At 36.8% G+C, this 23,541-nt stretch overlaps 1 protein-coding gene across 1 annotated transcript in view; it reads right to left on the reverse strand.

Annotated features, from left to right (window-relative positions):
• MYBPC1 (myosin binding protein C1) overlaps positions 1–23,541 on the reverse strand; it is a gene marked incomplete at both ends in the record, with an annotated part of 88,070 nt that overhangs the window by 37,923 nt on the left and 26,606 nt on the right. The window contains 10 exons of the mRNA XM_079775502.1: positions 650–774; positions 2,316–2,448; positions 4,219–4,388; positions 9,239–9,295; positions 11,822–11,873; positions 13,070–13,187; positions 13,516–13,664; positions 15,548–15,658; positions 17,267–17,302; positions 18,217–18,255. Of these exons, the coding sequence (XP_079631628.1) occupies positions 650–774; positions 2,316–2,448; positions 4,219–4,388; positions 9,239–9,295; positions 11,822–11,873; positions 13,070–13,187; positions 13,516–13,664; positions 15,548–15,658; positions 17,267–17,302; positions 18,217–18,255 (990 nt within the window). The remainder of the gene's footprint in view (positions 1–649; positions 775–2,315; positions 2,449–4,218; positions 4,389–9,238; positions 9,296–11,821; positions 11,874–13,069; positions 13,188–13,515; positions 13,665–15,547; positions 15,659–17,266; positions 17,303–18,216; positions 18,256–23,541) is intronic.

The raw sequence follows: 23,541 nt of genomic DNA on the forward strand, positions 1-23,541 counted from the left end.
GGAGGATGGACAAATAAGATACCAGTTGGTAGACATTTCTGATGAAGAAGAACCTTTAAGACTAAAATTCTTCAATTCTGGCTCTAGATGGGTGATAGAGATTGCAGAATTGTCTTAAGCAGGGGTCTCACAAAAATAAAAATAAGTGGTAGCTGGCTTCACGACATCTGGCTCTTTTCACGATGTCTTAGGAAATGATTCTCTTTAGAGCCCTCAGTGCCAACCACTGATGCCCCTTTAGTTATGAAGCTGGGTTCAAGAGAAATCTATTTTTTTATCAGATGAGCATGCTAGTGAGCATTATTTTGTAGACTTCATTGGGTTTCAGAAGGTATAACTGGGATAATTACTCTATAAACTACTGCTTGCTTGAGTAAAAACCTATAGGCATTTGAACTCAGCAGTTTTTTTCTCTCGTTGGCTTTTCTAGTCTTCAATGAAACTGAAGCTTAATTAGGATATACATTAACTGCCAGGGTAGAGTAGCTTCAATACAAAGCCAATAGAGCATCCAAACTAAACCATCTCTAGAGACGCTACTTAGTTCTGTTGTGGAGCTCAAGACCTCACCTCATCACTTTCACTTTAATTATTACACCCGAGAGACAGCCATGGCTTTTGATGACTACAGTAAGAGATTTCACTTTACCTCTCACAAAGAGCTCAGTGGAACATTTCTCATCGCCAGCCGTCACATAATACTCCGAATCATCTGTTAGCCCACAGTTATTGATAAACATAATTCTTTCACATCCTTTATGTTCAAAGATGTATCTATTTTAAATAGGAGGAAGATAGAGTCCATAAACCTGATTTTATTCTTTTCTTTCTTGCCAGAAAATTTGGCTTATAATTTGGTAATGCTTGAAAGATAGGGATATAATTTTGATCTGCCATTTATGAAGCATATCTTACATAGTTTACTGAACAGCAAACATGAAATCATTTTTTATCTTTATAATACATAATATAATTTTTATGCATACTTATACACTAATGTTTAATTTCAGTAATTTTCTTCTATATAAGGTTTTTATTTCAAATATAAATCAGTGCTCACATATTTTCTATTTAATATTTTTAACCCATTTTTGGCAAATAGTGTTGTCTGAGGTAGTCAGAGAGATTGTCAACTCTGTACATTTTTTAAATGACCAATTTATCTACTTTGTAGAGGGACAGAGCCTTGATCTTATTCACTGATTCATTGATTCCACTCCTTGCCTAGTCCAGTGACACAGACTTTTGGGGCAAATAAATGATTACACAATTTAAGCAATAATATGAACTTAATCATTAATATAGACAGTAATTCTATAGAATGTGATATTCTTTTAAATGAACTTAAGAACTTGTGTTATCAGATCACAGTTACCATCTATTAAGAAAGAACTTGGGTATTTGGAAACAAAAAAACTAAAAGCCAAGAAGTCTGCCCAATTTCATTATCTATGATTTGGATTATGGATGAGTGTAGTAGGGCATCAAAACCTACTACAGAAAAACATTTTATTTGGAAAATTCTCAAATTGAAGACTTTGAGAATAAAACACTAAACATTTTCTAGACTAAGATAACCAAGTAAAATTATGTTTTTGGTAAATTCAGGCCACCTTCAAGAGGTTTTTATCAGGTACAAACTATCATCACAGTCACCCTGTAGGCATGACCACATTAAGAAATCGGAAGCCACCTAATTGTCCTACAGAAGTGACACATTTTTAAGATTAAAGTCTTTTATAGACGTGCATGTGGCTCTTATTAACTTAAAAAAATGTATTGGAGTTGAAAATATCTCGGGCTGACAAGGATCGCTGTAAATCAGTGTCATAATAGACCAGTGATACCATCAGACATCAGGGATTAGTCTGTCTCCTTCATTTGGGAGAGGGCCAAGCAATAATAAAACACAGGCTTTAGATGCTACTCTGGGAAAACAAAAGTTATATAATTATAAATTGGGACTCCCAGCTGGTATATCAAATATGTATTTCAAAATTTTTCAAGCTTTTATTTTAAAAAAATTGAGAGAAGTTTGGTAATGCCCTGATATAATCACATATAACTTGTAGTGATAAAAACGATAATTGGGAGTCATCTGAAATAGCTTATATAGAATTAAATCTAAAACAAGGTTTAATTCATACAGCACTATAATTTTAATGGTTCCAAAATACATGAAAAGTTTTTACTCTCCCTCTATATACTCTTGCTTTGTAAAGGTTAAATAAAAAGTGCTGTTATTCATAGAAAATTAAGTCAAACTACTGTTTGATTGATATAGTTATCACTGATTATTTGTAAAGTTCACTTACTTTGTACTGGGTCGAATTTCTTGACCATTTTTATACCATTTCACCTCCAACTTTGGATCTGCCAATTCCACAACAAACCTTACCCTGCCTCCTTTATCAACCTGATATGCGGGATCAAGAATTTTTGCAAAAGCTAGTAGAGAGAAGAAGCAAAACTATGTTAATATGCATACACGTATGCTATGAATTTAAATAGTCAATATATGTATGAGAACCCAAAACAAAATGAAAAATCAAGACTCAGAGAAGAAAAAAATTAGAAATCTTACAAATTATCCTTTATATTTTAGAATTCTGGGCTGATTTACATACAATAAAATAGTTTATAAAGTTTAAAGAGAATCCACATGTTTTTGGAAGAAACGTAAGAAAGGAATTACTGAAGAGGCTTTAAAAATGATTGTCCTAATCCTTCAGGGGTTGTATAATATAAAGCACCCAAATGAAATTGAATTTAAAGAATATGCTTATCCGCCTAGTATACTAATAATTACTGTCAGGATTATTGGTGTTACCTTAGTATGTCTTCTATGTCACAGATAGTTTTTTTAAAATCTAGAATTTGTGAGATAAATTCAATGACTCATAAGATTAAATTGAATGCCTTTGACTAATTGAAATAGGCTTATCAGATATTTTTGTACTATGGATACCTGTCCAAATACTGGCACATTAAAAACTCCTCTTACAGGGTTTCAAAAAATTTAAATAACATAGAACATAGTGGTTCTTTAAAATATTGCCTTTGAAAGGTCCTAAACAAAGGTAGTTAACCTTTTTAAAAGTCCATATGTTTTACGATTTTAAAGATAATACTTCTCATTTTAACAGTTTGTGAAATACCTTTAAGTGTGGAATGCCTCAAGAAGTTGTCATGCTTGCATTTCCATCATTCCAACTTTATTATACTACTTCTCAAACAAGCTCACGTCCTCATATTTTAGCAAGATAAAATACATATTAGCTTTAAAAAAGTTATCTATCACATACCTCGAGACATCAATTCAGAGCTAAGTGACAAGTATAAGAAAGGCCGGTGTGTCAGACACCTCTCAGAGATAAAACTTCAGGGGTCCGAGAGAGTGAAGTCTGAGAATGGCCGAGTTAGTAAACAAAACAGAAACAAACCACTTCCATATTTCTGTGGGGCCATTTCTCAGCCAATTTACAGGGAGAAATAAAGGGCAGATTTTTAAAAGGAGGTGGTGAGATTCTTTAAATTCTCTTTGAACATGAACAAACAATAAACAAGAATTAGATTGATATGTTAAGCCTGCTGTGTCATAAACCATAACTGACGGTGACCAAGTATAGGAAACTATGAAGAGCTAATGATCAATTTAAAACGTATTTCTTTTTTTTAGTTTAAATGTCAACGTCTTACAGTATTTTTTTAAAGGGTATTTAAAAACCAGAGGAACTGCATCCACTTTAGGTCACCAGGGAGCAGCATAGCTATTTCACAAAACAGGCTGATAACCTTACTGGCTGTGAGAAGTGAATTGACAAGAACATGATGGTAAAACAAAGAGACATCGAATCTACTCTGCCTAAACGAGAGTGAAGGACTAGAGAGGGAGGGAGATGTGGAGGCTGGAGAGAGGGGCCGCTGAGAAATTATCAGTGACACATTGGGAATATTTAATATTCTATTATATGCAGTACGTGGCAGTATTTTAATGTAATTCTTCTGTTAACCTTACACCTTCAGTAGCTTGTCAACTACCTACGTAAGTCAGTGCTGTGCGGGGCAGTGAACTAGTCCACCTGGAGCCAAAGGTAATCAAGAGAAGCGTTAACTCCTGCCAAGCCCACCCCATCCAGTCCCCCCCAAACCCAGGGGGAGAGAGGAAGGCTCTCGGGCAGGGGTTCCCCGGCGGCCACGCCCCCCCAGCGGGCTCACCTGCGCTCTTCTTCTCCACCCTGCGCATGCGCTTGAGCCGCTTGAGCATCCCGCGCAGGTCGGTGATGCCGTACTGGAAGGCGATCTTCTCGTACTCGTTGGGGTTCGCATTTTTCAGCAGCTCCCACACGTCTATCTCGGGTTCTTCGTCCTGCTGCTGCTTCACCTCCCTAACCGGGGAGAACCACGGCTTAGTTTAGCAGCTGCTCACTGGCCCTTAAGGACCGGGAAGGATTTCTCGGTTCAGTGTAAGAAAGCTGTTTAGCGTCTGAGCACTTAAGCTGAGAAGAAAGTCTAGGGCTTTGCTTGAAGTTAAAGATCAGATAGGTGCACTTATTAGGAACACTCGTTTTCCTAGTGCAAAGCCCATGGGCCGGGGGTCGAAGGTGGGGGCCTGGGGGAGGACTGGAGGCTATCAGAAAATAGCCTGAAGGCATTTTTACTGATTTTTTTTCAACTTGAAAAGTCTAGAAGGTGAGATTTGAGGAATTTAAGACCAGTGTTCATCCAGGATATGGTTATTGAAAAAAGTAGATTAAGAACTAGAAGTTTTAAATATTGGTTTATGAGGGGGAAAAGGCTCTCTACCTTTATTGGTGTACACACCCTACCTATCTATCTATATATGAAGACAGTACACATATAGCACACACACCTTTGGATTTTGCAAATAGCGTGTTTCTTACCATATTAATCATTTTTTGCTATTTTTTAATGCAAAAAATATTTGAAATTGCCACGTTTTATTTTATTTTTGGTTGGTTGGTTTTTTTGTCTGATTTTTGTGGATACATATGATTTTGAAAAGAATTGTTTTCTAAATTGTCAGGGGAAGAAGAACGAGGCCAATTATTATTTCATTTTAAAGTACTGTCTTGAAATTTTTAGGACAGGCTTGGTATGAGTTATGAAGATATAAATGTTAAACTTTACAGCAAATGGTTAAGGGTTACATGAACAAGGGGATAGTAACTTCTTAATGTAATTGTCAAAATTATGACTAAAAACTTTGATTACTGACTATAGAACATATAGAACATGTAAAGAACATATACAACTAAAGAATGTTTGATTTAAAGTATACTTGTCTGCCCTCGTTTTAAAACAAACAAACAAAAAAATGAAACAAAAACTCAGGAATAAACACTCTTTAGGAAAAGATCTTTAGGGTAAATGCAAAATATAATTTCAATGGATTTCCTTCATTGGCTAAATCATCCTGATTTTGCTGACATTTAATTGATTTTTTTATCAGATTAATTAGGAAATGTTACAGTGACTACTTACTGTGAATAATGCTGGTTTGGATATGATTTTCCAGGAAAACTGGTCAACACATCTTAAACATCAATGTGAAAACAGATTCATGCTATATGTTAGCAAATGATGGATTACATATGTTTGCATTGTCACATGAATCACACTTGTTTCAGTGTCTTGGGGAAATGCTGGATTGCAATTATGGGAACGGGAGGAGAATACAAATATTAACATAGAGTTTAGGGTGATGTTAGGCAAGGATGACTTCTGAATATCTAATTTCCATTGCCATGTAAGTCACTTTGCCGAGAGGCAGAGGATGCTGAGGCTAATCTAGAAAGTGGAAGGGAGTGAGGGTCACTGGTCCATCAGTAACCTTTGTGGAAAGGACTAGAAAACACTACTAGAAAAAGCGTGCCTCTTAAAAACACAAGTATTATTATGTTCATCTCACTGAAATAACAACACCCTCTATTAACCTGGGGACATTGAAATGTTTGGGAAATTGTACTGATGTTGGAATATTAGTAATAATTTGCCAGATCTACTAAATCTACTGCCTGAAAGCAGTCTAAATTTCAAATATGTCTTTTAAATATTTTGTAGGAAGTCTGGAAGAATTGCAATTCAAATGCATATGTACATATGTATATATTCTGTGTGGGTATTCCTTCAATCCACTTTATTAATGCTCTGTTTTTGTCACATTCCAGCCTCAATATAGTCCCCAAACTATAAAATTGTGCCATGATACATTGGGTTAAATTTGTATTTCAGCCAAGAAGAATTAGATACATATACATTTCAAGTATCCTCCTGACACTGGCGAAAGGATTTAAAATAGCAAACCAGGTTGAAATAGCTAAAAAGAGGCCCAAGTGAAACACTGAGGCATGCCTAGATCCATGAGGTGAATATTGATATGATGGAAGCCAGTATTAAAGATCGTTTTCTGTGTGATTTCTTAAGTTTTGTTGGCAGATTCATAAAACCAATCCTCACCATCTTTTTCCATTAAAACACCAAAATATACCTCACTCTGCCACATTCTTAATTTTATCAAATTTTGTGTGCAAACACCGATGACCTCATGTCTATTCCTTCCTTTTCTCTCTATCACTTAACTGAATCCCAAATTGCAAGATTGAAGTATTCCTCATTTTGTACTGGATTGTGAGATTAAGAGTCCCATCTGTAGCAGTTCCTTAACTCATCCAGAACATATCTTTTCTTAACATATGTGGCTGCAGATGGCCCTACCTGCATGGCTGCATTAATTTATAGTAGGGAGAAAAATTCAAATTTCTATAGGCACTCCTGATTCCTTTCCAAGCACTGGGATCAACCTATATAACATTCACAGTACTTTAATCTACATCAAAATTTCTATAACTTGATGATTCTAGAGAAGTACAAAGCAGTTATAGAAATTTTATGTAGAATAAAACTTTCAAGTATTTATATAGGTTAAAACCCATAACAAGATGCTACCTAAAAGATTTACTCAGGGCAGGAATATCTTTTGTTGTATGGAGATGTTGGTTATAATGATATATATTCAGATAGCAGTTTTGCCGCAGACTCTTGGAGTAGAAATGGTAACTACGTGTCATTACCACAATGAAAACATATGCAATTCACAAGTTAGTAGAAAAACACAATGATTTGTAAAGTTATATTGATGGATTAGTATAGTATATTAAATGAATATTGTCTTATGTTAACAACAATCTATTTATGAGTCAAAATCATAATTAGGGGATGTAAAGAAAATGAGACATGTTGGCTGCCCATTTTTTCTAGTAATTTTTTTCCTTAGTCATTTTCACCATTAATTAGATGATTTCTTTTACTCTGCAAATGGGTAGAACTAGTCTGTTCTTTTATCTTTTTACCCAGAGTGTGACAATTAATAATCTACTGTATCATGTTTTGATTGGCTGATTGATATGAATATATTTTGTTTACAAATATAAACTCTTCAAGGGAAAATGTCACATTTTTGGTGGAAATGAATATTCAACACCTACTGTGAGCCATGCCTTTTACATTTAATTCTCACAATAATTCTATTAAGTAGTTTTTATTCACCACATTTACATATATGGAAACCAAGTCTCAGAGAGGACATATAATTTGACTGAAGTCATGTAATCAGTAAGTGGTAGAGTTGAAACTCAAGTCCCATGTTTTTACCACTATTCTTTCCCTCCCACAAATATGTATTCTTCCCTTTCTGTGTGCCAGGCACTGGAAGACACTAGATTTCTTTTCCTCACATCACCTGTAGCATTATATCTATACAAAGAAAACAGTATTTTGCTTGTTGAGTAAATGTTTGCAGGGGAAAAACCTTTCTTGTCTTCATAAAGTGTCAATTTGTGTTACAAATTGAAGCATCAATTTGAAGTGTCCAAAGGAGGAAAGATGATTTGATACTGCCAATGTATATTGAATAGCTAATTAATAAATTGGTAATTAATAAATTGCACATTTTAATATTTCTGTTCTCATCCTAAATGTTTAGAGCTGGGGTGAATTTTTCATTCATTGGAACTTAAATAAAGGCATCAAACTAAACTGAGATATCCCAGTTATTTTTTTTTTATCATTTGTTGTCAAGCATATTTGTACTTGTGTTCCTTTAATAACCATAGCAAGCACTAAAAGGAATAAAAAGTGAACCTAAAAAGTTCAATGAAAACTGATATCAATATTATATATCATCAATTTAGAGTTGTAATTTTACTGTTAACTTACAAATTTACTAGATAAACACAATCCCAGCAAATATCAATTTCTTCTTGTTGTTTCTGCACTAAATATCTGGATATGTTTAACTTTATATATAACAAATATAATATTGCATATGATATGATTATATATGCAACTGTATAGACAGAAATATAAAATGATTATATGCTATATGTCCATAATGAAGTTGTACAAATTTTATTGTAAAAGAGAACAACGTTAACAGGATGTGATAATGCTAAATATTTATTTCTATTTTACTACCATATTTTGTCTCTTTTTAAATGAACATTTTTTGACATTTAAACAACTCTGAAAGAAAGATGTATCTTATAATCAAAAGTATGTCATACTAAACTATTTGGAGCAATTTTTTATTGCTCAGTGATTTATAAAATACAGGTATATCTTAAAATGGATGGTGTCTTAGATTTGATGAAATACAGTAAATAATAAATGCTATATTAAAGTAGGTGTGCCTTCAAAATATATATGTATTTTATATATATAATATGTGTATATTATATGTGTGTGTGTGTGTGTGTGTGTGTGTATACATAGACTTCTACCAAAATTGTGAAATTGATTTGATTTTTCAGTCAAATATCAAAGGCAGGAGAATGGAAGCTTTATCCCAGCATCATAGGGAATCATGGTTGAAATGAGAGAAATTAGAGGTTTTTAGGTATTTAAGTCTTCTGTCTCAGTTTTCAGTCTCTTCATCCCCAACTAAGAGAATATGCAAAGACTCATAAAACATTTAAGAAGAAAATATAACAGCACCAGCTAGAACCTTAAACAGATTAGTGTGCTAAAACCTTGATCAGATTAGTATGCAGTTGTTTCTCTGTCTCTTTCTTAGTTGACTCTGTTATGTTCTAGAAGCAAAACACGTTTTAAGAAGTAAGAAATTCTTTGAAACACATCTACTTTAAACTTGACTTCTCTGAGTGGGTATCTAAAAATTTCCAGGCCACAGCTCCTCACTCCATCACTTGGTTCTCACCTACGTTTCAGGAGACCACTAAAGTCAAGTTCCCCTGCATCCTCTTGACCTTCTCCACTGTCATTAACGAAAGAAAAGCAAATCTGGGTTTAGTGCTGAGACACATACACAACAGTTTCCCCCAAACACTCTACATATAATGTATATGCAATTTTGTACCAGCACACAAGTCCTGGGACTAAATCAACACAAACTATTCCTTTTCACACAAGTGACATTGAAAACTTTGTGGAGTATGTAACTTGTGGAAAAGTAAACATGAAGAGACACAGTTTTGTAGATTGCATATATAAAACGGCTCAGATTTGTGTTAAAATGGAGTAACACAAATGCAATGAAGCCAAACAACACAAAGTACTTTGTTTTTGCAAGTTGGGGGATCTGGAAACATACCCGTGTAAAAAGCAAAGGACTTTTGCTGATCTCTGTCACTCGTGTCAAACAGAGATTGGCTTGGAGGACGAAGTGTACCAGTGTCAAATATATATAAGTGCAAAGCTTATATTCAAAGGTAACCTCTTTGTGTCCATCAATAGATGAATCAGATAATGTGATACCGACATAACGTAAGAATGGAGCTAGTGCAAAGCTTTTTAAAAGATACATTCCTGCCCTAGCCAGTTTGGCTCAATGCATAGAGCATCAGCCTGAGGACCAAAGGGTCTCGGATTCCATTCTGTACCTTGGTTGCAGGCTCCTCCCCAGCCCCGGCCCTGGTCTGGTGTGTGCAGGAGGCAACCAATGTTCTATCACATCGATGTTTCTCTCTATCTTTCCCTCTCTCTTCCACTTTCTCTAAAAATCAATGGAAAAGTATCCTCAGGTGAGTATTAACAAAAAGTAAAAATAAAAGTTGCATTCCTTTCTGTTTTAAAGGGAAATAAGTATAAGCTTTTCATTTTCTTTTAAAATGAATTTTTCAAAAATTTGCCTTTGAAATGTTGATGAGCCTTCTACAGGGACTTTTTAAAAGTGCTTTTCTATAGAGAAATGCATCTTAAATTAGGCATGCAGCCATCTTTGATTTCTTATAAACTCTAAATAGAAGCTATGGAGCTTACACTTAAATGGCACTACATACTGGCTTGCATGTTTAATTTTTTAATAAAGATTTTGTTTCCTGCTCTTTACAAATGTTAGCTATGATTCCTAAGGGGAGTCTGCAGGTTTAAAAACTGTGTATAACATATAAGTCATATGAATTGAAGTCCAAAAATGTGTTTTCAAAAGTTCTTTAATTGTGTGTATTTGGAGAATTTTGTGTATTTTGAAATAAACACATCTCTATTCCTTTAAAGCACAAAATTTGGTAAAATATACCAATTGTACATGGTATGAGCAGAGTGTCAGACCTCTGCATTTGCTGGACCTGGCAAGGTGGAAGGAAACGAACAGGATTTGAAAGTTATAACTTTTTTAAAAATGCCAATTGACTGATCATGTAATATTAAATATCTTTTAAAGTAATTAAAATTTTCATTTGTTTATAATTTAGGAGGAAAATATGCCTTTTATCAGCAGACTAACTCATTGTTTTATAATAGTTTGGGATGACTTTCCTTGTTAAATAAAACCGTATGTACCTTTAGTTGTATGAAGAACAAAAACATTTGCTCTCATTAAGGAATTTATATTATGGAAATATCAAGTACTGAAAGTAAAATAATAGCAGGAAAGGGCTAGTTACACTTGTAATAGATTAGAAATTTTTTTTTTTCATTTTTCTTTCTTGACCCCTGATTTTTCAGCCTTGCCAGTTGGGAAATAAATCAAGTAGGTATTTGTATTTTAACTTTTTTTACAGTGGTTTTTATTCCAGCAGACTCAGTGGTCTTTTATTTAGGATAATCCAATATTTAAATAGTGTCAACTTTAGTAAGTAGCTACTTAATTGTGGTTTTCTGTGATTTAATAGCTCCATAAGTGATTTCTAGATGAAAAGCGATATGTTTTCTGACATTACTTAACTGGTTCTACATAAGATGTATATCTTTATATATTTATCTTTTTTGGCCATTTGGTGGGAAATAATGCAATTAAGGAAGAAGGCACATATGAATAGATTGAAAGTATGTTTTTATAAGACAACTGTGAAACCTGCCAAAATGGGAGCTTCACTACTAACAAGAATATTCTTAAGAATAACCCATAAGCTCTGGCCTGTGTGGCTCAGTTGTTTGGAGTGTTGACCCCATACATTGAAGGGTCGCGGGCTGGATTCCCAGTCCTGGCACATTACCTAGGTTGCGGGTTCAGTCCCTGGATAGGATGCATATGAGAGGCAACCAATCGATGTTTCTCTTTCACATCGATGTTTCTCTCTCTTCTCTCTCTAAAATTGATAAATGTGTCCTCGGTTGAGGATTTTTTTTAAAAAAAGCATGATCAGTATATACTCGATTTGGCCTTAAGCCCATGGCTTTTCTAGAACGCTAACTTTTGAATATATGGTATGTTTAACGATAGTGAAAAAAAAAAGTTCTCATTTGAAATTATAGAGGGTGGAGGAAGAGAAAGTGCATTTTTAAAATCCTCCACTTTCATGTTGTACAAAAGCTATGTTGAGTCCCCTTTTGAAGTTACCTTCTCTTGAAAGCAGATCTGATGTCAATGTTTGGAGTACTCCCGGTAGATTCTTTGAAAGGAAAGAAAAACAATAAAATAAACACCATTAAGAAGGCAGTTTTGTGTTCAGTCCCTTTCCAGGCTGTGGGGATTCTTCAGAAGGAAGGTATGCCAGGTGAAGGGGGCATGGCTGCTCCTGGAATGCTGCCGAGATAGCATAACTTTTCCTCCCTCACCCAGAACCAATGTTACCGCAGCCTCTGCTTGACAACCTTCTGTTGTGTCTACAAAGCTTTAATGACAGAGCTCACTCTAATGTTAAGACAAAATTCACCGTCTCCTAATTTCCACCTTTTGATTCTAATCTGCCTAAACACTTCTCAAGGACATGGAAAATGGCCTTGTCCTTCTGTGTGATGTTCCTTCCTCTATTTACAATGAATCGTATATGCAGGACCTCCTCCATCCACACTGAATAGAGAATGATTTCTGGATTCTCCATCCCCCTGGCTACCCTCCTCCAGAAGGGATGCTGGTGGAGTATAGCGCCCAGGGCTCAAGACATTACTCCCGATGCGGATCAGCTAGCATGCTGCAGAGTGGGGTGTCATTTTCTAAACCTAGATTCTATGCCATGTCTAATGGCCTAGTTTTAAATTATGCCAGCTTTGTCTTTTGCAGTGACATCACACTTTGGAATCATCTTAAGTTTATGATGATAAACTTAACTGCCAAGTCAACTTTCCCTTTGTGTACTCAGAGAAGTGGTTCCCACCCCCAAACTACCTGTACACCTTTACATTTATCCCTATTAAATCAGCTCTGGGCGGTACACAGAACATATAAATGAAGAACTTCCATATCTCATCTCTCTCCTTATAAGAGAAATCCTCCCTTCCGCCAGGGTATCCTTACATCCTTATGCCATATTAACTTATCCCCAAACCTGAGTGGGAATAAATGGACCCAATGAAACATGTACATTCAGTACAGCATCAGCCCTTATTTGGGAGATTGAAGGGATATAGATAGCATGAACAAGAGATACTCAGCAATAATATCCCCAACTTTCCCTTATAAATTACCTCATAACTATATAATTCAGCAGGCTTGCTGAAACCATCACAACCAAAAATGCACACTGTTTTAAAGAAAACTTTATTTTCAAAATATCGTTGTATTAAATGGCCTTCTCCTCCATCCCCTCATGCCCCATCAAAAAAAAAAAAATAAATCACATTTATCCAGATAAGAAGGCTCTCTTACCGCGCACTTCAAGATCGAATGAACAGCTGTCAAACTTATCCTTATAGCTGACCTCACATCTGTAATTTCCTGCATAGTTCTCTTTGGCCTTGATGATCTGCATCTCGAATGTGTATATCTGCAATGAAATGCATCCACACATGTCAGTCCTACCTGGCAGAAAGATGCCATCACATTTCAGTTTTTTCCCCAACCCTTTAGCACTGTCTTAAAGACACATCTGTATCTGTGGATTCTACGACGATGTTCTCAACAGAGGAGGGGTCCTATGCTCCGCAGCCCCTGGGCACAGCATGGCAAGCATGCTAAGGGTAGACGCTAGGAACACTAACTCCAGAGAATTTTGTGGGACTGAAATCTCTCAAAGCTGAACATAAAAATGACCTATTACCCACCCTGAAGGAATGAGCTAGCCAGGCCCCTATGCCAGGAGTTCAGGGCCTTACCCGAGTGTGCCTTTCGAAGTTCTCCTTCAGCTGGAGGTGCTTCCCAGCTTTGCTGGCCAGGTCCATCCATTTCCCTTTAAACCATTTGACAGTGGGTTTTCTAAGAAGATCTTCAGCCTTGACCTTGGCTATAAAGGTGATATTTTCACCTAGAAAAAGCACAAGTGATTCAGACTGGTTTAAAAATTGTCATTTGGCCCAGCCAGTGCGGCTCTATAGGCTCATATGCATACTATTTAGTAAGTGTCAAAGACTAGTTCTGATCCCAGTATATTTCTTATAAAAATTTACTTAGTTAAAAATTCCTGGACCCCAAGTTGTTCTCTAACTCACCACCCTGTTTATTTCCTTCATGGTACTTAGTTTTTGTGATTATCTGTTGGTTTAATCTGTTGTTGTCTGCTCCTCCCGTTAAAACTGCAAGTTCTGAGTGCTCACATGTTATACTTAGTGTTCAGAACAGTGTTTTAACAGGTGTGCAATCAGTATTTTTGAATGAGTATCTCAAAGTCGAACCATCTGCTTAACTAGCTTCCTCTGAGATACTATACATTCTGATAGTGTTGTAATCATCTTACAGAATGAGGCGTGTTGTAATGACAGCAAACACTGGCTCAGAGATTTAAGATACACCAAGCATTGTTCAAAGTACTTCACAGGTAGTATCATCCCCACTTGACAAATGAAGAAACCTATTTGTATCCCACCTGGCTCCAGGCTCCAGGCACTCAACTCCTACATACTAAAGTGTACGGAAATGATAACTCACCCTTTTAAGGATTTAATATGAAATACAATGGGATACTATCCTATATAATAAAGAGCTAATTTGCAAATGGCCATCATGCCCTCATGCCATCACACCGTAATGGCTCAGACACTCTATACTGGGGAGAGAGGAATGGGGACCAGCCAGGCACAAATGAGCTTGCAAGAGAGGAATGGGGACCAGCCAGGCTGCGGCCTGGGAGAGGAACAAGCCGCCTGCCCCCTGGTCCTGGGAGCCAGCGGCTGCACCTGCAAAAGCGGCCCAGGAGAGGGACAAGCCGCACACCCCATGGTCCCGGGTGCCAGCGGCTGCACCTGAGCCTGCAGCTTGGGAGAGGGACAATCCACATGCCCCATGGTCCCCACAGTCCCGGGCGCCAGGGGCTGGGGCTGTGGCCCAGGAGAGGGACAAGCTGCCCACCCCATGGTCCTAGGCACCAGCGGCTGCATCTGCACCTGTGGCCTGGAGGAGGGACAAGCCGCCTGCCCCACGGTCCTGGGCACCTGCGGCTGCGGCCGGCCCGGGTGAAGCTGGCCCAAGTTCTGGGTGCCTGCGGCCAGCCAGAGGGAGGGAAGCCCAGGTACCGGGTGCCTGCGACCAGCCAGAGGAGGGAATCCTGGGTCCCGGGTGCGGGGCGAGGCAGAGGCGGTTAGGGGCTATCAGGCCAATAGGGGAGCAGTTAGGGGCAATTAGTCCAACAGGGAAGCAGTTAGGGGCGATCAGGCAGGCAGAGGTGGTTAGGGACAATCAGGCAGGCAGAGGGGTTAGGGGCGATCAGGCAGGTGAGCAGTTAGGAGTCAGTGATCCTGGATTGTGAGAGGCAGTCGGACTCCCCCAAGAGGTCCTGGATTGGACAGGGTGCAGGCTGGGCTGAGGGACCCCCCTCCCGTGCATGAATTTTGTGCACCCGGCCTCTAGTTCAGCCATAAAAAGGAAAGGATTTTTGCTACATCATGGATAGACCCAGACACTAAAGGTCACATATTGTATGATTCCATTTATATGAAATATCCAGAATAACAAAATTTATTGAGACAAAGCAGATTAGTGGTTGCCAGAGGCTGAGGGGAGGGAGAATCGGGAGTAACTGCTTAATGGTGGTACAAGGTTTCTGTTTGGGATGACGAAAAGTTTTGGAACTAGATAGAGGTAGTGGTCGTACATTGAGTGTACTAATAGCCAACTTTACAATGGTTGATTTTTTGTTATGTGAATTTCACCTGCATTTTTTTTTTTTAAGCGGGATTTATGCTTGGCACTCACCAACTTTCACTGTTCCTGTTTGAGGCTTTTCCACGAACAGGATGGATGGCTGAGAATTGGCGTTCTGCTTGTCTTGATCCTCTGTGGCAGGTGATTCTCCAAGAGACCATTCTAATGAGCGGAAAGGAGGAAAAGGATCATTTCAGGGCCAGGTTCTTCGGAGGTAGACTTACCTGGGTTTGTCGTTCTCATCATCGCGGAAGCTTGACTTGGTCTAGTCAACCTGGATAAATGTAACACCACTCTTTCCATCCATCTCCCTGCAGTCATCAGTAGAGAGTGACAGGTTCCCATTCTTACATGGATGTTTCTTCCATGATGGGATAAAGGAACATTTTCTAATTCCTAGAAACTAACACTTTTCAGGTAGGGTGTTATTCTATCTTCGTTAGAAGCCATGGTTCCTTTCTTTTCCCATCCTGCCTGACCCTAACAAATAAATAATGGTGAGAAATATAGTAAAGTGCAGTATTCTTAGTATTTTTGCAGGTCACTGACTATGAGGCTATACACATATAACAAAAGAGTTGGATGGGTCAGTTTGCAAGTCAACTGGGAAGGGTGAGACAACCAAGTCTGGCCTGATATTTCTAAATGTCTTGCTATTGTATAATTAGACAATTCTATCAGGATCATACAGATGTGGCCATAGTTGGACAATTAAGTAACAGATCATGACCTGCAGGTACAGTTTCAAGGATACTAGGAGCATCCTGAAAGTGGGGGAAAGCTCAGAAAAACAAAACGAAAAAAAAAAAAAACTCTTTGAGGCTTTCCCATGAAGAGAGAGAACCTGGAAATGAAGTTTATTTTGCATTTTCTAGTTTGCACTCCAGGTTCTTAGCTTGGATTAATCATCAGTCAACTCCAATGAGGGGGGTAGGAGAGAGGATGTAGATATTCCCTCTGTCTCTGAGAGCTGAATTCAGAGAAGTTCAGTTTCAGCTGCTTAAATAGCTGGAAAAAAATGCTTGGGTTGCCAACTTTACCTGTTAATGCTTCTTGAAAAGAAGAGAATGTAGATTTAGTTATTTTAGTTGTCATGTATCAGTCATGCTCAGTATTTCTATCCACAGAGACCATCATTTTCACAATGAAGTTATGCAATGTAGTCACATGATTACATGATTTTTAATAACAAAGTTGATGTTAAAAATTTATGTTGTGTGTGTCTGTGATATTAATAATAATAGTGAATAGTGATCATTCACATTTAGAACATGAGGCAGAAATTTTACTGTGTTTTTTTTTTTTTCATTTCTATACCTACAAATGCTTGGCCCATATGAAGCCCATAGTAGGATCATAGTAGGCACTCAACACAAACTTGTTGAATGAATGAATAAATGAATTGTAGCACAGCTGATAGGATGCATCTGTAGGTGTTTTATCAACTATATGTAAAGCTCTATAAAAATGTTTATTATCTAACTTCAGCACTCTCCAAGTGTAGATTTTAAAAGTTTCTTAATCTCTCTGTATTTGTCAAATGATGGTTATAATAAAACAAACAAACCTGTGGTGTATGTAGGTAGATTCCTGCATTTGTGTATATGTATCATGCAAAATTAATTGTTTCTTAATACATTAGTTTTCTTGTAAGAAATGTAATGTAATGAAAGATGGCTATCAGAGCTCCAAACGGAATAAAACAAAGATTAGAATCAATGCAGCTTCAAGAAATGAGGCCATTAGTGATTGTTCCAGGCGTCTGCTCACCTGAGTCTTTTCTCTCCAGGGCTCGACTACTCAAACCTGAAAGGAAAGCGTGATCTGGATGATGCAAGATGAAAGGGGTGCCAATGAAGTGCTGACTGCAACCTCCTTGGATCCCCCAAACCCTTTTCTGATAATAGGGAGAAAGAAACTAGAAGTTGGCTTGGATGGAAAATCAGTAGAGCTTCAACTATGAAAGCATCTCTAAAAAGATGTCTTATTTAAAAAACAATGAGCCCTCGCCAGTTTGGCTCAGTGGATAGAGCATTGGCCTATGGACTGAAGTTCGATTCCAGTCAAAAGCACATGCCCGGGGTTGCGGGCTTGATCCCCAGTAGGGGTCGTGCAGGAGGCAGCCAATCAATGATTCTATCTCATCATTGATGTTTTAGTCTCTCTTTCCCTCTCCCTCTCCCTTTCTGAAATCAATAAAAAAAATATATTAACAAAAATAAAATAAAATCAATAAGATTGCCCACCTGGCATGGTTCAGTGATTGAGCCTCGATCTATGAAGCAGAAGGTCACGGTTCAATTCCGGGTCAGGGCAGATGTTTGGGTTGTGGGCTCTATCCCCAGTTGGGGGTGTGCAGGAGGCAGCCAATCAATGATTCTCTCTCATCATTGATGTTTCTATCTCTCTCTCCCTCTCCTTTTCTCTCTAAAACCAATAATAATATTTAAAAAACAAATAGAAGACAAATATTTTTGCCCCTAAAATTTATATCCAAGACTTATGAGTCTTACTTATTTCACAAAGGAAGTCTCTTTTTAAAAATGTCCTCATGTTAAAGAAAAAAATACAAATTTGCCATTAAAGCCATTGTTTTTCCTCTTAGCTCTGGCATTACCTGCTCTGTGCCTTGTCTCATCAAGGTGCTCTGTCTTTTCCTTTACTGCAACTTAGTAATAAATTACAAAGTGGGGAATTAGGGGGTTTGGGATCATCCTAACCTGGAGGCAGGACAAAAGATGGGGAGGCTTCCTCTTCATCTGAAACAAGAAATAGGCACACAAAGTCAAGGAGAAAAGGACTTCATCCCAAGTATCCTGAGGAAAGAGAAATCTGAAAAAGAAGAGGAGAAACTACACAAAACACTTTCAACTGATGAGTAAGCCTTAGAAGACCTGGTACCTGAAAGATTAAATTTGAGTGTTTTGGGCAGAAGAGAAAAATAAATAAAAGGGAGTAAGGTAATCCAAATGAAAGTGTAAATTAAAAATTGGAACGCTATGCAAGCGTTTTGTGTGATTGTAGGTTAGGATGTTAAAATTTTTAACCTTGATGAAATCCACAGCGGAGGTGATTTTTGAGTTCTCATTTTGTAGCTAACATCAATGACAGGCATAATTCATGTACCACGATCATTTGGACACAGCCATCAAAGCATATATGTATTGTTTGAGAACTTGTTCCTCCCACCCCGAAAAACCTCATGATTAATTTCCCTTTTCTATAGAAAACGAAAGTCAACATTAACTAATATAAATCAATTTGTCATACTTATTAACTTCACCAATAATTATTTTAGAAATTTTGTAAGAACTTTATCAAGATTATATTGGTGTTGGCCAATGCTGTATAATTTTAAAAATATTGCCTAGCTGGCGTGGCTCAGTGGTTGAGCATCAATCTATGAACCAAAAGGTCATGGTTCAATTCCTGGTCAGGGGACATGCCCAGGTTGCGGGCTCGATCCCCATGTGGGACTTGGAGGAGGCAGCTGATCAATGATTCTCTCTCTTCATTTATGTTTCTCTCTCTCTTCCTTCTTCTCTGAAATCAATAAAAATATAATTAAAAAAACAAAATAATAAAATAAAATAGGGTTCAGCAAATGCATGCACATGACTGTTAATTATACCAGGTAAAGTGCCTTAAAAGATTCCTTGAGGTAAAATAGCACATTTCTGTATAATTTATTAGAATATTTACAGCAAATAATATTTACTAGCCTGAAATTTTTTTTCTAAGACTGTCAACCAAAGATATCTATTATTATTTTTTACAAAATAATTAAGGTAATAGAGAACCTTAATGTTATATCTTCAGAACCCATGAGGTGACTTGCTGGGTACTGTGAGAATCAGGATCTTCAGAGGAAGCTTTCTGTGGTCAGAGAAGCTTGGAAGATGTTAGGCTAAATGAAGTTTAATGCTTGCATCCTATTGTACTGTGTGTGTGCTTTTGTTAGGGACATCTCAAAGCTGTCAGTGTGCTAATATGCTCCAGCAGTCGGGGTAGAGACAAGAAATGATACAGCAGTTAATATTTCCCAAACTTAGTTTACGTTTGGCTCCTTCTGGAATATCCATGAACATTACACAAAATTGCACATTTGGGGAAGGATAGGCATTTCTGAGCTATCAGCAGAATTCTACAGTTCAGAAGACTTAGATAATTCAAATTTTACATAAAAATGAAATACCTGGTGATTTAAAAATACTTGCCATAAATTTAATTCAATATTAATATTTTATTCTTGTAATTTAAAAACTTTTATTTACTGAACTACACAAAGAATCTTGATTTAAAGTCCTGTAAAAATTACTGAAAAAATAAGTTTTAAAACTCAACCAAGTCCTAGGAAGGAACTTCCTTTATTATATAGAAATTAGAACCATTTTGAGTCAAATGAACACTTCATTTTATATAGGTTTTATAGGTATTTGTTTGCTTTATGCACAGGGTATAATGAATCCTTGAGTTAATTGTTTGGAATGCTAAATGATTAAGAAGAATATTCACATACTTTCATAAAACTAAAATGAAGAGATGAGCAAAATGTTGATGAATGAGTAGTTTTGACGTTCACTAAATAAATGTTAAGACTATTTGGATGGACATGCACAATTAGTTTAGACTATTAAGACACCACATATTAAACCAAAGTTTCAGAGTGTCATGAAATGATCTAGATGATCCAACATTACTTCCAAACAGCAATTCCTGCTCAATTGGCAATTTTTGATTTCTTATGTATACATTTCCAAATTTACTTAAGTGCTAGAAAATATAATGGACAAGTTGACTGTGTCCCTTCTTTGAAAGGTAGCTTTGATCCACCTGGGGTGGCTCAGTGGTTGAGCATTGACTTAAGAAACATGAGGTCACAGTTCAATTCCCAGTCAGGGTACATACCCAGGTTGCGGCTTAATCCCCAGTAGGGGGTGTGCAGGAGGCAGCAGATTGGTGATTCTCTCTCATCATTGATGTTTCTATCTCCCTCTCCTTTCCTCTCTGAAATCAATTTAAAAATATAAATAAATAAATAAATAAATAAATAAATAAATAAATAAATAAAAGTAACTTTGGTCCTGACATTTCTTAAGATTAGGAAACATAGTTAAGATGTAGGGATCCTGACCTGAAATTCTTGAAAAGTTGCCTGTTTAAATCTGGTTGAATTGGATGAGAATGAAAGGTTTCGTTGTTTTTCTTTACCATAGAAAAACAGGATCTACTGCTAGAAGGGAAATTGAATATCCAAATCTTTTGAGTTGTGCCTAATTCAACAACACACATGGGGAGGTATGGCATCATACAAAGAACATTTTCAAAGAAAACAAAGCAAAAAAGATATATACAATGTAAGTCACAATTTCTCTTTTTTTTCTATTTAAAAAGTGACTACAATGATGATGAAAACATACACATCTGTTTTTGACTCTTTAGGATACAGCATACATGAAGACATGGACCTAGAGCAGCTGCACTAGCTCCCCTAGCTACACTGAAGGAAAATTCACCAAAGCAGAATTTTATTTGCCTTCAAGTCATGGGAAAATAGCATTTGTAAAACCGTAGAAAATGATTCTTTAAGCAACTGAAATTCCCGAAGAAGAATGTCTGGAAAGGAGAGAAATAATTTAGTCTCCTATTACATGGGATTTTTGGAGGATACACATGAAATTTGAAATTTGAGGGAGAGACTTCCACTGATAATAGGATATTTACATTCTTATAATTCTCCACACTCTCTTAAGCATAAAATAACTTCTACCTATGGTTGATTTCAATTGCCTTTTTACATTAATTTTTTATGTAAAACAAACTTGAGATTATTGTTGAGATTTTAGAATAAAGACCAAAAAGCCTATAAAATTAAAATACATGTGAAATACATGTTTGGCTCAGTGGATAGAGCATCAGCCTGCAGACTGAAGGGTCCCAGGTTCAATTCTGGTCAAGGGCATATGCCTGAATTTTGGGCATGCAGGAGGCAGCTGATCAATGATTCTCTCTCATCACTGATGTTTCTATCTCTCCCTCTCCCTCTCCCTTTCCCTTCCTTCCTGAAATCAATAAAAATATATTTTAAAAAATATCTAAAAAAATAAAAGTGACTATAAACAAGCCTCAGGTAAACACATGATTTGATTTAGACAGATTTATGAATTCCTCAAGCAGGGTAATCAGTTCTAGTAATTATTAACATACCAAAAATAAAAATAACAACAATAACCACCATGTATGGAAGACAATAACACCAATGGCTAACACTAACTCATCATGTGTTAAGGCATTTGTTAGATTATTGTGTTTTCTTAATGAGAAGATACATGCCTTCACATTTTCATGCTTCTGAAATCAAGATTCATCTTACAATAAACATGACTAATAAGTTTTTTCTTCCCCAAATCTATTAAATTGATATTGCATCTTATAATGGTTTTGTCTTAGAATAAAAAAGTATGGTGATATTGCCCAGCTGGTGTGGCTCAGCGGTTGAGCATCGATCCATGAATCAAGAGGTCACCAGTTCGATTCTCAGTCAGGGCAGGTGCCTGGGTTGCAGGCTCGATCCCCAGTAGGGGGTGTGCAGGAGGCAGCTGATCAATGTTTCTCTCTATCCTTCTCCTTCCTCTCTCTAAAATATATATTTATTTATTTATTTAAAAGAAAACTATGGTGATATTAATTTCTAACAAACTTTTTCACAAAGAAATATGTAGTTAGAAGACACAGATAAAGCACAGAGACATTTTAATAGATGGTTGTCTGATACCTAAAGGTAAAATTCCACAAAAATATTTTAGCATGCTAGTAAGAAGCATGAAGATAGTATTATTGCAGATGTAAAGAGAGCTAAATAAAGAAAAAATATAATCATTTTTTAAATTAAAAGAATCATATTATTTAGGAGAAATTTTCTGGAACTTCTATTGATTCACTTCCTCCTCTGCCAATCACGCTCATTCCCAAAGAAAGAGGCTTCAACTCAACTTATGTGAGCTCTTTAATATGCACAGAATTCATTTACGATAGTTTATGTGGTAAAGTTATTTTTAATGACTGGGAAAAAGAAAGATTTTACTTTTCTTGCCATGATTATCAAAAGGCAGTAACTATCCCAATTGGGCTTACCAAACAATATACAGACTATACATTAATAAGATGCAAAAACTAAAATTAAAAAACATATATCAGAACTTAGGCATTAAAATGAGTACTTATTGTCAAAGTAACCTCTGATTCTAATGCTGCTGGCACATTTGCAACCACCTACAGGGCCAACCAGTTTTGACACTTGCCAGAGGGCCCGTTGTTGAGGCACAGAAGAGAGTCAGTCTCATTACTTTATGTTCATGGATTCAATGTTGGTTGGCCATAAAAAGTATAATCCCATTTAAACACCTACATTCTTCTTTACACATGGCTCTCCATGACAATTGTCTGCTTTCAAAGCTGAAATGCACTGAATTCTGTTGATGGTCATTCTCTCCTCTAATGCTCCAGGAGGGCAGGACCCAGCACTAGACTCTGGCCTGGTACACAGCTCCCTCTGAACACTTGCTGAATAAATGAACGTTAGAATAAAAGACAGTTCTCTGGACCACTGATGGTATAAAAAAAGAATATGTACTTTACCTTTTTTTTTTCTTTTTTTTTTTTAACCACTTGTCATATTCTTTCAGAATACATGGAAGAATTCTAAGTCACGGTAGCTTTATTTTTATAAGGACAATGCCTCCCAGTGATTTAAAGGGATTTGCACATGTAAATTCTGATACTGCTGTTTAGTTAAACACATTTTTTTTTCAAATTGCCATCTCTACTGTTTCAATTCCAGGACAAGTGGGCAGTATTAAGGAACAGGATAGCTGGATGGACAAGTCCAGAGGCAAACAAGCAAATCAACAAATAGTAAAACCCCATTCTGGGAAATCAGCTGTTTCCCAGACAGAGACTCTTAGTAAACATGAAAACTTGGCACATCTACCCACAAGCATTACTTGTAAGATTGATATCAGAACCAGACAAAAGTCTGCGGCTAC

This window comes from Cnephaeus nilssonii (assembly GCF_951640355.1).
Source record: "Cnephaeus nilssonii genome assembly, chromosome: 6".
Lineage (NCBI taxonomy): Eukaryota > Metazoa > Chordata > Mammalia > Chiroptera > Vespertilionidae > Cnephaeus > Cnephaeus nilssonii.